The sequence below is a fragment of the Coregonus clupeaformis genome, chromosome 1 (assembly GCF_020615455.1).
Source record: "Coregonus clupeaformis isolate EN_2021a chromosome 1, ASM2061545v1, whole genome shotgun sequence".
Lineage (NCBI taxonomy): Eukaryota > Metazoa > Chordata > Actinopteri > Salmoniformes > Salmonidae > Coregonus > Coregonus clupeaformis.
This window is the reverse complement of record NC_059192.1, coordinates 76,285,984-76,299,611: the sequence shown is the minus strand read 5'-3', so window position 1 is coordinate 76,299,611 and position 13,628 is coordinate 76,285,984. Positions and strand designations below refer to the sequence as shown.

Below are 13,628 nucleotides of genomic sequence, written 5' to 3'. Positions count from 1 at the left end.
AATATTAAGCTGATCTACCACCCCCCCCCCAAAAAAAATTGATAAATAAAATATATTTAAAAAAAAAAAGAACAAAAAAAAGACTCTTAATACACAGTGACTTACTGCCAGATCAATAAGCCTTCATAAATGTGTAATAAAGCTTCATAAAGCCTCATAAACCCTTAATAACCAGTAAATTGTGACTTATTGCCAGGTCTTCTCCAGGCTAATAAGCGTTTATAAAGGCGTAATAATGCTTCATAAAGTGACTTACTGCCGGGTCTTCTCCAGCTCCCCGTATAGCCATCCGTCCTTCTCCTCCTGGATGAGCAGTATGATGATGTCACCGTCGTCAAAGGACAGGAGTGTGTCGTTTTTGCCGGCCGTGTGGGGGAAGATGGTCCTGACCCGTGGCTTCCTGCCCACGTTCAGGACAGAACCCATCGACACTGACCCCAGAGACAGGCTGCCACTGTCCTCCATACTGCCCTGGTCTGGAAGGTCAAAGTTCAAGTTCAATATTTTTTATTATCAAATTTCAGAAAGACAGCAAGTACTCTCTGAAACATTTGATATTTACAATAGCAGAGTTCAAAATGATACATGGATAAGTATATTGGGGAGGAAGGAGACATGGCTTATAGCTAGTGATTTATAACCCTGGTCTAAATGGCCACACGGAGAACAACTATTGCATCAGTAAAGAGGGGAATTGGTTTTGCAGCAGAATCTTCTGTATAATTTAGACATTCAATAAGAGAAGATATGGAGAACAAATGCTAGATGAAGTAAGAACAGATACATTAGCAGAATACATGCATCACACCTTGAAGGGAATTAAGATGCCGCCCTGAACCTTCTTTTAAGATGTCTGTATATATTCTGTCGAGCAGACGTACTCAATAATGCCCCAGTGCACAATATCAAATATTCCCAAACAAGAGATTACATGTAGATTAGGACAGCCACTACATTTTATATTTGTCATCTTTTTAATCAATTTGTATAGATCAGATTACGAAAGGCAGCATACTTACATGGGGAAAGAGGTATGGGACTCTGTAAAGCTAAACATCATCTCTGTATAAACTAACAGCTACCAAAACATGTTATATTTTCACATTTTTGATACAGAGTACAACTACACACACAACTACACACATTCAAACTTCAATCCAAAGACTGAAGCTGCAGTAGTACCTGAGATGTGGTCTGATGTAGATGTGGATGTGATGGAGGCGTGGGGGACGTACTGGTTGAACATGTTAGCTAGTGGACTGATCTGGGCCTTCAGCTGGGGGGCTGGTGGGGGAACCATCAAGTCCCCGTTGTTCTGAGGACAGAGGAAAACATAAAACATGAAAGTCACAGTACATGCAATGCATCTAAAAGAGCAAATACCATTTGTGACTAGTTTCAGGAAACTAGGCGTATGTTGCGCGTCACTACTTGAACATAAACATTTATTTTTGATCAAAATGAGTTTTTTGGGGGCAGAAATTCCTTCTGGAACTTTCATCTGCCTTAATAAAAAACGTGTATGCCATCTGTAAATATGAATACAATTGTTAAATTACGAGCATAGTTGGTTTAGCCACGGAAAAAGACAGGAACCTTCCCACTAGCCATGATTGGCTGAGATAATGGTTGGGCTGGACATGCCGACAGATGAGTTTGGGTTGGTCTGCCATGTAGGACGCTTCTGTCTATAACATAAGCTGCTCAGTATGTGTGTAGGTAATCCTTTCTAACGTGGCTTTTTTGAAAGATATCACGAAGAATTGCAAAAGTGTTGCTAATGTTCTCCACTTTCTGGAGAACCGAGTTGTGAAATCAGTGGAATGCCTGGTGGAAGCAGAGTATGATAGCTAAGGAGATGGAGAAAATTCTGGCGTTTGATTGCATCTTCAAACTATGGAGAACTATGGCATCCGTGACAGAATGGGAGAAGCGTCCATCTATGTATATTGGTAAGAGAGTCTAGCTAGCTATATTTTCAGACATTATACGTTTCTAATTTTCTCAAAAAGTCATTTTCATTGCTAGTTATAGCCTAATGTTAACTAGCTAGCTAACACTGAACCTAGTTGGTTAGCTTTAGCTACCTGCAGATTCATGCAGGGTAGTAACGTTATGAGTTCATTGTTTAGTTAGCTAGCTAGCTACATGTCTAAACAAAAGACTCCACTATTTCACTGTACCGTTTACACCTTCTGTATCCTGTGCATGTGACAAATCAACTTAGATTTTATTTGATATAGTGTGTGTTTACCAGAGACGGTAATGTGAAAAACAACATGACCTGCACAAAAGTCAAATTAGAATATAACGTTAGGCCAACAAGACAGTGTCCAAGTTCTAAAATTATCCGGTAGAATGCCCTGCTTTTATTTCGTCACACTCACAACTGTAAGCTATTTTCTGTAATTAGCTTGCCATTAACTTGTGAGTTTATTTTCCTGTAATAATGAATACAAATTAGCTAAAGTTAAGATGTTCTCAGCTATATGATATGGTCATTATTTGAACTGGCTAGCCAGTTAACGGCCTCACATGGCCTCACATGTGAACCCTTGAAGAGATGGGTGGGGCTAAGGCTTAAGACGGTGTGAATAATGCTGAATGGGTGTAGACAAAGAAGAGCTCTCCAGAAGGTACCAAAACATTCAAGGGCCATTTTCTCAAAAGTGGGGTTACAAGTTTATCAACTTTCAAAGCAGAATTACTTTCCCATTGTTCCTCAACTGTAGTGTATGATATACAATTTTCTAGCTCTGAGTCTCTACTTTTATCCAATGTAAAAAACACAATTTCAAATGTTTCTACATACAGTTGAAGTCGGAAGTTTACATACACTTAGGTTGGAGTCATTCAAACTTGTTTTTCAACCACTCCACACATTTCTTGTTAACCAACTATAGTTTTTGCAAGTCGGTTAGGACATCTACTTTGTGCATGACACAAGTAATTTTCCAACAATTGTTAACAGACAGATTATTTCACTTATAATTCACTGTATCACAATTCCAATGGGTCAGAAGTTTCCATACACTAAGTTGACTGTGATTTTAAATAGCTTGGAAAATTCCAGAAAATGATGTCATGGCTTTAGAAGCTTCTGATAGGCTAATTGACATCATTTGAGTCAATTGGAGGTGTACCTGTGGATGAATTTCAAGGCCTACCTTCAAACTCAGTACCTCATTGCTTACATCATGGGAAAATCAAAAGAAATCAGCCAAGACCTCAGAAAGAAAATTGTAGACCTCCACAAGTCTGGTTCATCCTTGGGAGCAATTTCCAAATGCCTGAAGGTACCACGTTCATCTGTACAAACAATGGTACGCAAGTATAAACACCATGGGACCACGCAACCGTCATACCGCTCAGGAAGGAAACGCGTTCTGTCTCCTAGAGATTAACATACTTTGGTGCGAAAAGTGCAAATCAATCCCAGAACAACAGCAAAGGACCTTGTGAAGATGCTGGAGAAAACAGGTACAAAAGTATCTATATTCACAGTAAAATGAGTCCTATATCGACATAACCTGAAAGGCCGCTCAGCAAGGAAGAAGCCAATGCTCCAAAACCGCCATAAAAAAGCCAGACTATGGTTTGCAACTGCACATGGGGACAAAGATCGTACTTTTTGGAGAAATGTCCTCTGGTCTGATGTAACAAAAATAGAACTGTTTGGCCATTATAACCATCGTTATGTTTGGAGGAAAAAGGGGGTGTTTGCAAGCCGAAGAACACCATCCCAACCGTGAAGCACAGGGGTGGCAGCATCATGCTGTGGGGGTGTTTTGCTGCAGGAGGGACTGGTGCACTTCACAAAATAGATGGCATCATGAGGAAGGAAAATTATGAGGATATATTGAAGCAACATCTCAAGACATCAGTCAGGAAGTTAAAGCTTGGTCGCAAATGGGTCTTCCAAATGGACAATGACCCCAAGTATACTTCCAAAGTTGTGGCAAAATGGCTTAAGGACAACAAAGTCAAGGTATTGGAGTGGCCATCACAAAGCCCTGACCTCAATCCTATAGAAAATGTGTGGGCAGAACTGAAAAAGCATGTGCGAGCAAGGAGGCCTACAAACCTGATTCAGTTACACCAGCTCTGTCAGGAGGAATGGGCCAAAATTCACTCAACTTATTGTGGGAAGCTTGTGGAAGGCTACCCAAAACGTTTGATTCAAGTTAAACAATTTAAAGGCAATGCTACCAAATACTAATCGAGTGTATGTAAACTTCTGACCCACTGGGAATGTGATGAAATAAATAAAAGCTGAAATAAATCATTCTCTCTACTATTATTCTGACATTTCACATTCTTAAAATAAAGTGGTGATCCTAACTGACCTAAGACAGGGAATTTTTACTAGGATTAAATGTCAGGAATTGTGAAAAACTGAGTTTAAATGTATTTGGCTAAGTTGTATGTAAACTTCCGACTTCAACTGTAAGACCGAATCGAGCCAGTCGGTCACATTTATGAGAAGAGGCAAGTCTTGAAACCAAGCAAAGAGGTGAATGATTATATGTTGTCCTTCTCTTGTAATAATATTGTAACAACAATGTAATAACTGCCATAACATCACAATCTGACGTCCCACTCACCCTGTTGTAGTGTTCGACGAGAGGAGAGGCTTCTGGGGTCCCAGACACGGGGGTGCGGAGCCCCTCTAGCATGGTCAATACTGTGTCGGGGACCTTGGTGGCATCTTTGCATGTATCCTGCCAGCTGGGCAGCTTCACTGCCAGCAGCTCTTTGGCCTACAGATAGACACAGACAGGTTATAAAGGCATAATAAAGCTTATAAAGCATTCATAACCAGCAGTGTTGGGGGTAACGCGTTACTTTTACGAGTAATGGAGTAAAGTCACGTGTTACTTTTTCAAATTGGGTAATATTACTACAGTTACTTTGTCAAACAATGTACTTTCAGAATCATTTCTCTACCGGGTGGGTGATTCCATGATCCGATATCGACTTGTTTCCTCATTTAGTTCTCGAGCAGTTCTCAAGCAAGCGGAGAAAGGCTGTTTGGAGAAATGTCATGACAGCTGCTGCCCATAGAAAGGTATAGAGGGTGCACCTCTGATCTTTGCCATTGATTGCTTCTGTGATAGCAAAGCCCATAGAGGGATTTCCCGTCTAGTGGCAAGTGTGCCCTCTATACATCTCTATGGGTCTGTGTACGTGCGGTCTATAACCAGAACTGGTGGCTCGAGAGAAAGATACTGAATGAAAATACATTAAATCTGTACAGATGTAAGCCTACAGTATACAGTGCCTTCGGAAAGTATTCAGACCCCTTGACTTTTTCCACATTTTGTTACGTTACAGCCTTATTCTAAAATGCATTAAATAAAAAATAATCCTCAGCAATCACCACACAATACCCCATAATGACGACGCGAAAACAGTTTTTTTTCGAAATGTTTGCAAATGTATTACAAATAAAAAACAGAAATACCTTATTTACATAAGTATTCAGACCCTTTGCTATGAGACTCGAAATTGAGCTCAGGTGCATCCTCTTTCCATTGATCATCCTTGAGATGTTTCTACAACTTGATTGGAGTCCACCTGTGGTAAATTCAATTGATTGGACATGATTTGGAAAGACACACCTGTCTATATAAGGTCCCACAGTTTACAGTGCATGTCAGAGCAAAAACCAAGACATGAGGTCAAAGGAATTGTCCGTAGAGCTCCGAGACAGGATTGTGACGAGGTCCCCAAGAACACAGTGGCCTCCATCGTTCTTAAATGGAAGAAGTTTGGAACCACCAAGACTCTTCTTAAAGCTGGCCACCCAGCCAAACTGAGCAATCGGGGGAGAAGGGCATTGGTCAGGGAGGTGACCAAGAACCCGATGGTCACTCTGACAGAGCTCCAGAGTTCCTCTGTGGAGATGGGAGAACCTTCCAGAAGGACAACCATCTCTGCAGTACGCCACCAATCAGGCCTTTATGCTAGAGTGGCCAGACGGAAGCCACTCCTCAGTAAAAGGCACATGGCAGCCCACTTGGAGTTTGCCAAAAAGCACCTAAAGACTCTCAGACCATGAGAAACAAGATTCTCTGGTCTGATAAAACCAAGATGGAACTCTTTGGTCTGAATGCCAAGCGTCACATCTGGAGGAAACCTGGCACCATCCCTACGGTGAAGCATGGTGGTGGCAGCATCATGCTGTGGGGATGTTTTTCAGCGGCAGGGACTGGGAGACTAGTCAGGATCGAGGGAAAGATGAATGGAGCAAAGTACAGAGAGATCCTTGATGAAAACCTGCTCCAGAGCTCTCAGAACCTCAGACTGGTGCGAAGGTTCACCTTCCAACAGGACAACGACCCTAAGCACACAGCCAAGACAACGCAGGAGTGGCTTCGGGACAAGTCTCTGAATGTCCTTGAGTGGCCCAGCCACAGCCTGGGATTGAACCCGATCTAACATCTCTGGAGAGACCTGAAAATAGCTGTGCAGCCACGCTCCCCATCCAACCTGACAGAGTTTGAGAGGATCTGCAGAGATTAATGGGAGAAACTCCCCAAATACAGGTGTACCAAGCTTGTACCATCATACCCAAGAAGACTCGATGCTGTAATCGCTGCCAAAGGTGCTTCAACAAAGTACTGAGTAAAGGGTCTGAATACTTATGTAAATGTCATATTTCCATTTTTTATTTTTTATAAATTAGCAAAACATTATAAAAACCTGTTTTTGCTTTGTCATTATGGGTTATTGTGTGTAGATTGATGAGAGAAAAAAAATAAAAATGTAATCCATTTTAATCCCAACACTGGTAACCAGTGACTTATATGGCCAGGTTGGGAGGAGCAGCCATTTAAACCCCAAGGTGGGCATGATGCCTCAAGGGAGGGCACAAATCTAGGACAACCAATAGTGTCTGTTGTTGTTGATGTGACTAAGTAGGAATTCTCCTCGCTGTGTATGATGATGCCATATCACTGATTCTACCTTTAAGACAAGGTTAACTAAAGAACTAAAGGTTAACTAAATAACTAAATGTTAACTAAATGTTAACTAAAGGACTAAAGGTTAACTAAATAACTAAAGGTTAACTAAATAACTAAAGATTAACTAAAGGTTAACTAAAGGTTAACTAAAGGACTAAAGGTTAACTAAATAACTAAAGGTTAACTAAAGGTTAACTAAAGGACTAAAGATTAACTAAATAACTAAAGGTTAACTAAATAACTAAAGATTAACTAAAAGTTAACTAAAGGTTAACTAAAGGACTAAAGGTTAACTAAATAACTAAAGGTTAACTAAAGGTTAACTAAAGGATTGAAGGTTAACTAAATAACTAAAGGTTAACTAAATAACTAAAGGTTAACTAAAGGTTAACTAAAGGACTAAGGGTTAACTAAATAACTAAAGGTTAACTAAATAACTAAAGATTAACTAAAGGTTAACTAAAGGTTAACTAAAGGACTAAAGGACTAAAGGTTAACTAAAGGACTAAAGGTTAACTAAAGAACTAAAGAACTAAAGAACTAAAGGTTAACTAAAGGACTAAAGGTTAACTCAAGTTGAACTAAAGGACTAAAGAACTAAAGGTTAACTAAAGGTTAACTAAAGGACTAAAGGTTAACTAAATAACTAAAGGTTAACTAAATGTTAACTAAAGGACTAAAGGTTAACTAAATAACTAAAGGTTAACTAAATAACTAAAGATTAACTAAAGGTTAACTAAAGGTTAACTAAAGGACTAAAGGTTAACTAAATAACTAAAGGTTAACTAAAGGTTAACTAAAGGATTGAAGGTTAACTAAATAACTAAAGGTTAACTAAAGGACTAAAGGTTAACTAAATAACTAAATAACTAAAGGTTAACTAAAGGACTAAAGGTTAACTAAAGGACTAAAGGACTAAATGTTAACTAAAGGACTAAAGGTTAACTAAAGAACTAAAGAACTAAATAACTAAAGGTTAACTAAAGGACTAAAGGTTAACTCAAGTTGAACTAAAGGACTAAAGAACTAAAGGTTAACTAAAGGTTAACTAAAGGACTAAAGGTTAACTAAATAACTAAAGGTTAACTAAATAACTAAAGGTTAACTAAAGGTTAACTAAAGGACTAAAGGTTAACTAAATAACTAAAGGTTAACTAAAGGTTAACTAAAGGACTAAAGGTTAACTAAATAACTAAAGGTTAACTAAAGGTTAACTAAAGGTTAACTAAAGAACTAAAGATTAACTAAAGGACTGAAGGACTAGAGGTTAACTAAAGAATTAAAGGTTAACTAAAGGTTAACTAAATGACCCATCCGTGCAGTACTGCAGTACCTTCTCGTGGAAGGCGGTGACATGGTAAGAGAACGTGCAGTGTTTGTCGACCAGGAAGCAGAATCGTCTCTTTTCCTCCAGGAGAGCCTCTCTGCAGCCGTCAGCGATGAACTTCTGCATGTCACTCTGCCGTGACGAGATGGTCGCCATACACTGAGGGCAAGAGGAGGGGAGGGAGACAGGTCAGTAAAGGGGGGGGCAATAAGGGTTAGATACTGGGGGGACAGGTCATTAAGGGTTAGATACTAGGGGGAGAAGGAGGGGACAGGTCATTAAGGTTAGATACTGGGGGGCAGGTCATTAAGGGTTGGATACTGGGGGGGGACAGGTCATTTAGGGTTAGATACTGGGGGAGGGGGGGACAGGTCATTACTGTTAACAGTATATGTCTGAGATTGTCTCCAAATACCCTTTACGGAAAAAACACATGAATTTCACGTGAACACGTGATCTCGTGATTTAATGTGAAATGAATGTGATAACATGTGACAACATGTGAAGCAACATGTAATAACACATGAGAACATGATCTCTGTGAAATAAATGTGACAACATGGGGATGCAAAATCTCAACATATGACACTACACTATATTACTGTGACAACATTTGAGCACGTGAAAACCCAGGTGACAAATGTCATTTAGAATATTTTACATTGAAAGGCATAATTGACATTCATTACATTTAAACAGTAATGGTCCCCAGTAGGTTTCGTCTAGTTCCTGGGTTTATTCCAGGGACATCCCCAAGGACGTTTTTAGAACATTGTGTCATGGTCCTCTGGAGGTTTTTGTCTAGTTGTGGTAAAAATCTACAACTAGTTACTGTATTTTTACAGCTAAATTAAGGTATTAATGTTAATGGACATTATGCTGCTGTATGCTGATTACTTGGGACTCAACCTCACTTGGGATTTGAACTCACAGCCTCTTGGTTGCTAGCTACCTGAAGTTCCTGTGGACATAATGGAGATTGGCAAGAATACATTTCTGCACTTTGCCTAAAGTTGCAGTAAAAATCAAGTAAATAAAAATATTGTACTGTGACGACAGTTGGGACTCATAACCTCTTGGTCACTAGCAACCTGTAATGTCCTGCTACAGTACAGCTACACCACAAGATCTGTGAGCATGAAAGAGATATGGCCACAGACCTATTGGCAATAATGCATTTCTGCACTTTGCTAAAAGCTGCCCAGAATCAAGTAAATAATTGTCAAATTATCAACACCAACGTAAAACTAGCACTGCTCAAGGACACAAATCTTTATGGATTTGAACTTACAACCTCTTGGTGGGAAGTGCGTCAAAGTTTCTGCAGTGCCACCAGGTTCATACTAATTGCTTGGAACATACTGAAAAATAAGGGTATGGTTAGGTTATGCTACAGTGTTGTTCCCTGGGGTATACAAATATGAACTCACACGGTACAGTTTGGTACCTTGTAATTATAATGGGACATTTTTCTACCCAATATTTTGAATATAAGGTACGATCATCACTGCGCGTTGATAGGTGGGGGCAATGTACTGTTGGGCTCCTTAGCATATTTGGGGGGCGTGGTCAAATATATGTGTATTTGTGCCAACCCTCAGTTTACGTGTTTGATGGTTATGCCCATGCAAGTAGAGCACCTCCTTTGACACTGTGTGTTCTGCAAACTTTGTAAGAGAATATGTCAGTAATGAGCTGCACTGGGAAGAGGTTTTTGTGCATTTTACAATAACTTAATGTCAACTTGTTGCCAGAAGTTGCTGTGATTTTGTCATTTCTTAACTGGAAACTACTTGTCAGTAAGTTATTGTAAAAGTCACAACTTACTGGAAAAATGTTGCCTGTAACCTACAGGACACTTGCTGCCACTAGCACTCCTTGCCAGTAACCTACTGTGCCTTCACTGACTCTTCTGTTGACAACATGCACATCAATTGTTGATTGTCAGCATACTGTAACAGCGGCAGCCTATCAGAAGATTGCAGGCGTGGCTTATTCGAGGCGTGGCTTTCAGCTAGCTCTTTTTGGTCTCCCATGAGTGGGAATGTCATCCCAGTTAATGTGCTCTGTTCATAAACATTAAGCTTCTACACAGTCAGGTAAAGGCTGACAAAACTGTATGTGATTCCAAAGAAACATACAATATTTCCTTATAGTAGTGAGCCTGTAATTGTAATACACACTTTCCTGCCAGACTGTAAGGACAGTGAGTGTGATGGATCAGCTACAGTAAGTTCCTTTGCATTTTACAATAACCCACCTCTAACTACTGTAGTTAACACTAAGTTATTGAAATTTAATAATTACCTTCCTGTGAACACACTGCCATTAAGCTACTGGAAAATGTTCAGCAACCTCTTAACAGTACAGCTCTTGATTGTCACAAGTTCTTACAAAGACTGCAGATCTGACAATTTTAAAAGAGGTGTTCAACATAAAACCACTTAAACAGGTACAACAGTTCCACTGACGGTTGGCAGAAATACAACAGATGTTAGACCATGCCCCCAAATATTCCATGTGTTATCACTGTTCTGCTAAACTATGACCTGGGATTTGAGGTATGCTGATCTGCTGCACCATCAAGTCTGTAGCATCCCCCTAAACATTCATTACCTATAGTACATCTCTGCACTTAGCAACAGAGTGCCATCTGCACTGCTATTTTAGTTATCAGTTATTCTGACTATTCTCTCATCATTGATTTTATTTACTTATTTCAGCAATTTGAGGGTTTTTTGTATAGTTGTCTAATGTTGGTGGGGCATATTATTCTGTTTTAATGTTACTCCTGAATCATTATGATAAATATAATAGTTTTTCTTGAGTGTATTTTCAACAACGCTGAGATGTATTTAAAGTCTAAAGTGTAGGAATACAGGTGAAATCAGTTACTGATACAGACATGGTGGCGTAGCAGGAAGATCGGAATGCTGTGAACCAAGAGGTTGTGGGTTCAAATCCCAGGTAAGAACATGTTGAATAATAATTACTTTGTAAATAAACATACACAATAAAGTGTGTCAAATATGTATGTTAAAACACTGTGTGTGTTTGTTTGAATTCTCTGTCACGCCCTGACTTATGGGACTCTAGTATGTTGAGTCAGGGGGTGGAGTTCTATGTTGTATTTTCTATGTTCTTATTCTAGGTTGTGTATTTCTATGTTGGCCGGGTGTGGTTCCCAATCAGAGGCAGCTGTCGCTCATTCTCTCTGATTGGGGATCATACTTTAGTAGCATATTGGCAATCATTAGTTGTGGGATCTTGTTCCGTGTAGAGGCTTGTTTTGTGTTTAGCCTGAGGACTTCACGTTTCGTTGGTTTGTTGTTTTGTTTGTGTGTTTATCGTTGTAATAAACATGTATGCATATCACGCTGCGCCTTGGTCTGACCCATCCTTAAACGAATGTGACATTCTCACGTGAATCCAGATGTGGAAGGTTATGTGATTACTTGTGAAAATCCATATGTGAAATATCATCACATATAAAGTGTTCCAAAAACACGATATTCCATGTTAAATCATGTGTTCTTTCCGTAAGGGTACTGATGAGGAGACTGACTGTTAAACCATTCAGTAAGGTTGTAATTGCATGCTCAGAAAAAAGCGGCTTGCTTAACTGTTCAGGTCACGTTTGAGCTTATGTTGAATAATGAGATTTCTAATCAAAGTCCCTGCTCTGTCTGTCTCCATCTCATCCCCTGTTGTTAATCCATCATCCCTATCAATAACTCTGCAGAATGAACCTGTGTCTGCATCCCAAATGGCCCCCTTTTCCCAATGTAGTGTATGGTCAAAAGTAGTGCACTATATAGGGAATAGGGTGCCATTTGGGACGCAGTACACCCGCCTTCCCAGGGATTGACTCAGTATTGAAACACCTTAACAGAGCAGACCACGGAACTGATCACACACAGACAAAGCTCAGTTCCTCTTTGAAACAACTCTCACCCTCTGTTTCACCCTCCTCCCCTCCTCCCCTCTCTCCCCTTTTTCCAGTTGTCATGATGACAGTGAAAGACGATTAGTCTCTAGGGTTCTTGTTTCGCGGTGGAGTCACAGACCCTCCTTTAAATGTGTAGCCTCTCTAGTTCTCTCTCTCTCACTCTCTTTCTCTCTCTTCCCCTAATGATGGGGCCACGCTGCCTAAACTATGAAGCTTCATTTCTACTGCAAACAATCACTGGAAGACTGAGAAGACTGTATGACTGAAATGACCGGAAGACTGAGATGACTGGAATACTGAGAAGACTGGAAGACTGAGAAGACTGGAAGACTGAGAAAGAGAGAGGGGAGGAAGAGAGAGTGACAGACATACGGAGAGAGAATGAATTGAGCTCAGGTGTTGCAGCAAATCAAATCAAATCAAGCTTTATTCATTTCAGACATGGAATGCAACGCAATGTGCTTCAAAGGAAAAAAACTAATAAAAACAATGAAAATAAAAACGGAAATATTTACTACACAAACATAAGAGGACAGAAAATACAAAATAATAACTATAAAAACTGAATGACTAAAAAGCACCCTAAGGAAAAGCAAAGCTAAAGGTTTGTTTTAAGAACTCTTTTAAATATGTCCACAGTTTCGGCCCCCCTCAGGTTCTCTGGCAGGCTATTCCAGAGGCTGGGGGCATAGTAACTAAAGGCTGCCTCTCCATGCCTCTTGGTCCAAGGCTTTGGGATAGTTAAAAGGCCAGTGCCAGAGGACCTGAGGGACCTACTGGGTACATAACTTAAAAGCATGTCTGATATGTATTGGGGTGCACAATCGTGGATTGATTAAAAAACCAATAGAAGAATCTTAAAATGAATTCTAAAACTCACAGGCAGCCAGTGCAGAGACCTTAAAACCGGTGTAAGGTGTGCTCTCCTGTAGAGGTTTGAAAAATACAGATGTGGGGAAATTCCATTACAGATCCATGCTACTTCATCTTTCTATTAAAAGGTATTTATGCATTACTTTGGAGTGAGCAGGTTGTTTTCTTTTTCATCCATTTCTATCCATTTCAACTGAACCACATTAGATCACAGTAGATCACAGTAGATCAAAACTAAATACAGTCTGATACATGTCTACTAAGTGTGTATGGGTTGGCCCTTATCTAATCAACAGGTATCATATTCATAGGACAGTGACAAACCATTCACACTACATAAGAGGAGGGAGTTTCTGTCCACATAGCAAGCCACAATACATTACTGTCTATTAGTTTTACCAATATCAGACTAGATTACAGCCTTCTTTTTAAATGGTGCCATTCATAGGCAAATATAATATACATGCTGAAACAAAGATGGTTAACAACAAGATTACAACCAAGAAGCCAT

General features: G+C 39.7%; 1 protein-coding gene across 1 annotated transcript in view; it reads right to left on the bottom strand.

Moving 5' to 3' along the window:
* Positions 1–13,628, bottom strand: part of LOC121577065 (brain-specific angiogenesis inhibitor 1-associated protein 2-like protein 1) — a 50,683-nt gene that overhangs the window by 10,064 nt on the left and 26,991 nt on the right. The window contains exons 7-10 of the mRNA XM_041890811.2: positions 8,302–8,454; positions 4,605–4,760; positions 1,183–1,315; positions 257–476 (exon numbers count right to left, since the gene is read on the bottom strand). Coding sequence (XP_041746745.1) covers positions 257–476; positions 1,183–1,315; positions 4,605–4,760; positions 8,302–8,454 — 662 coding nt within the window. The remainder of the gene's footprint in view (positions 1–256; positions 477–1,182; positions 1,316–4,604; positions 4,761–8,301; positions 8,455–13,628) is intronic.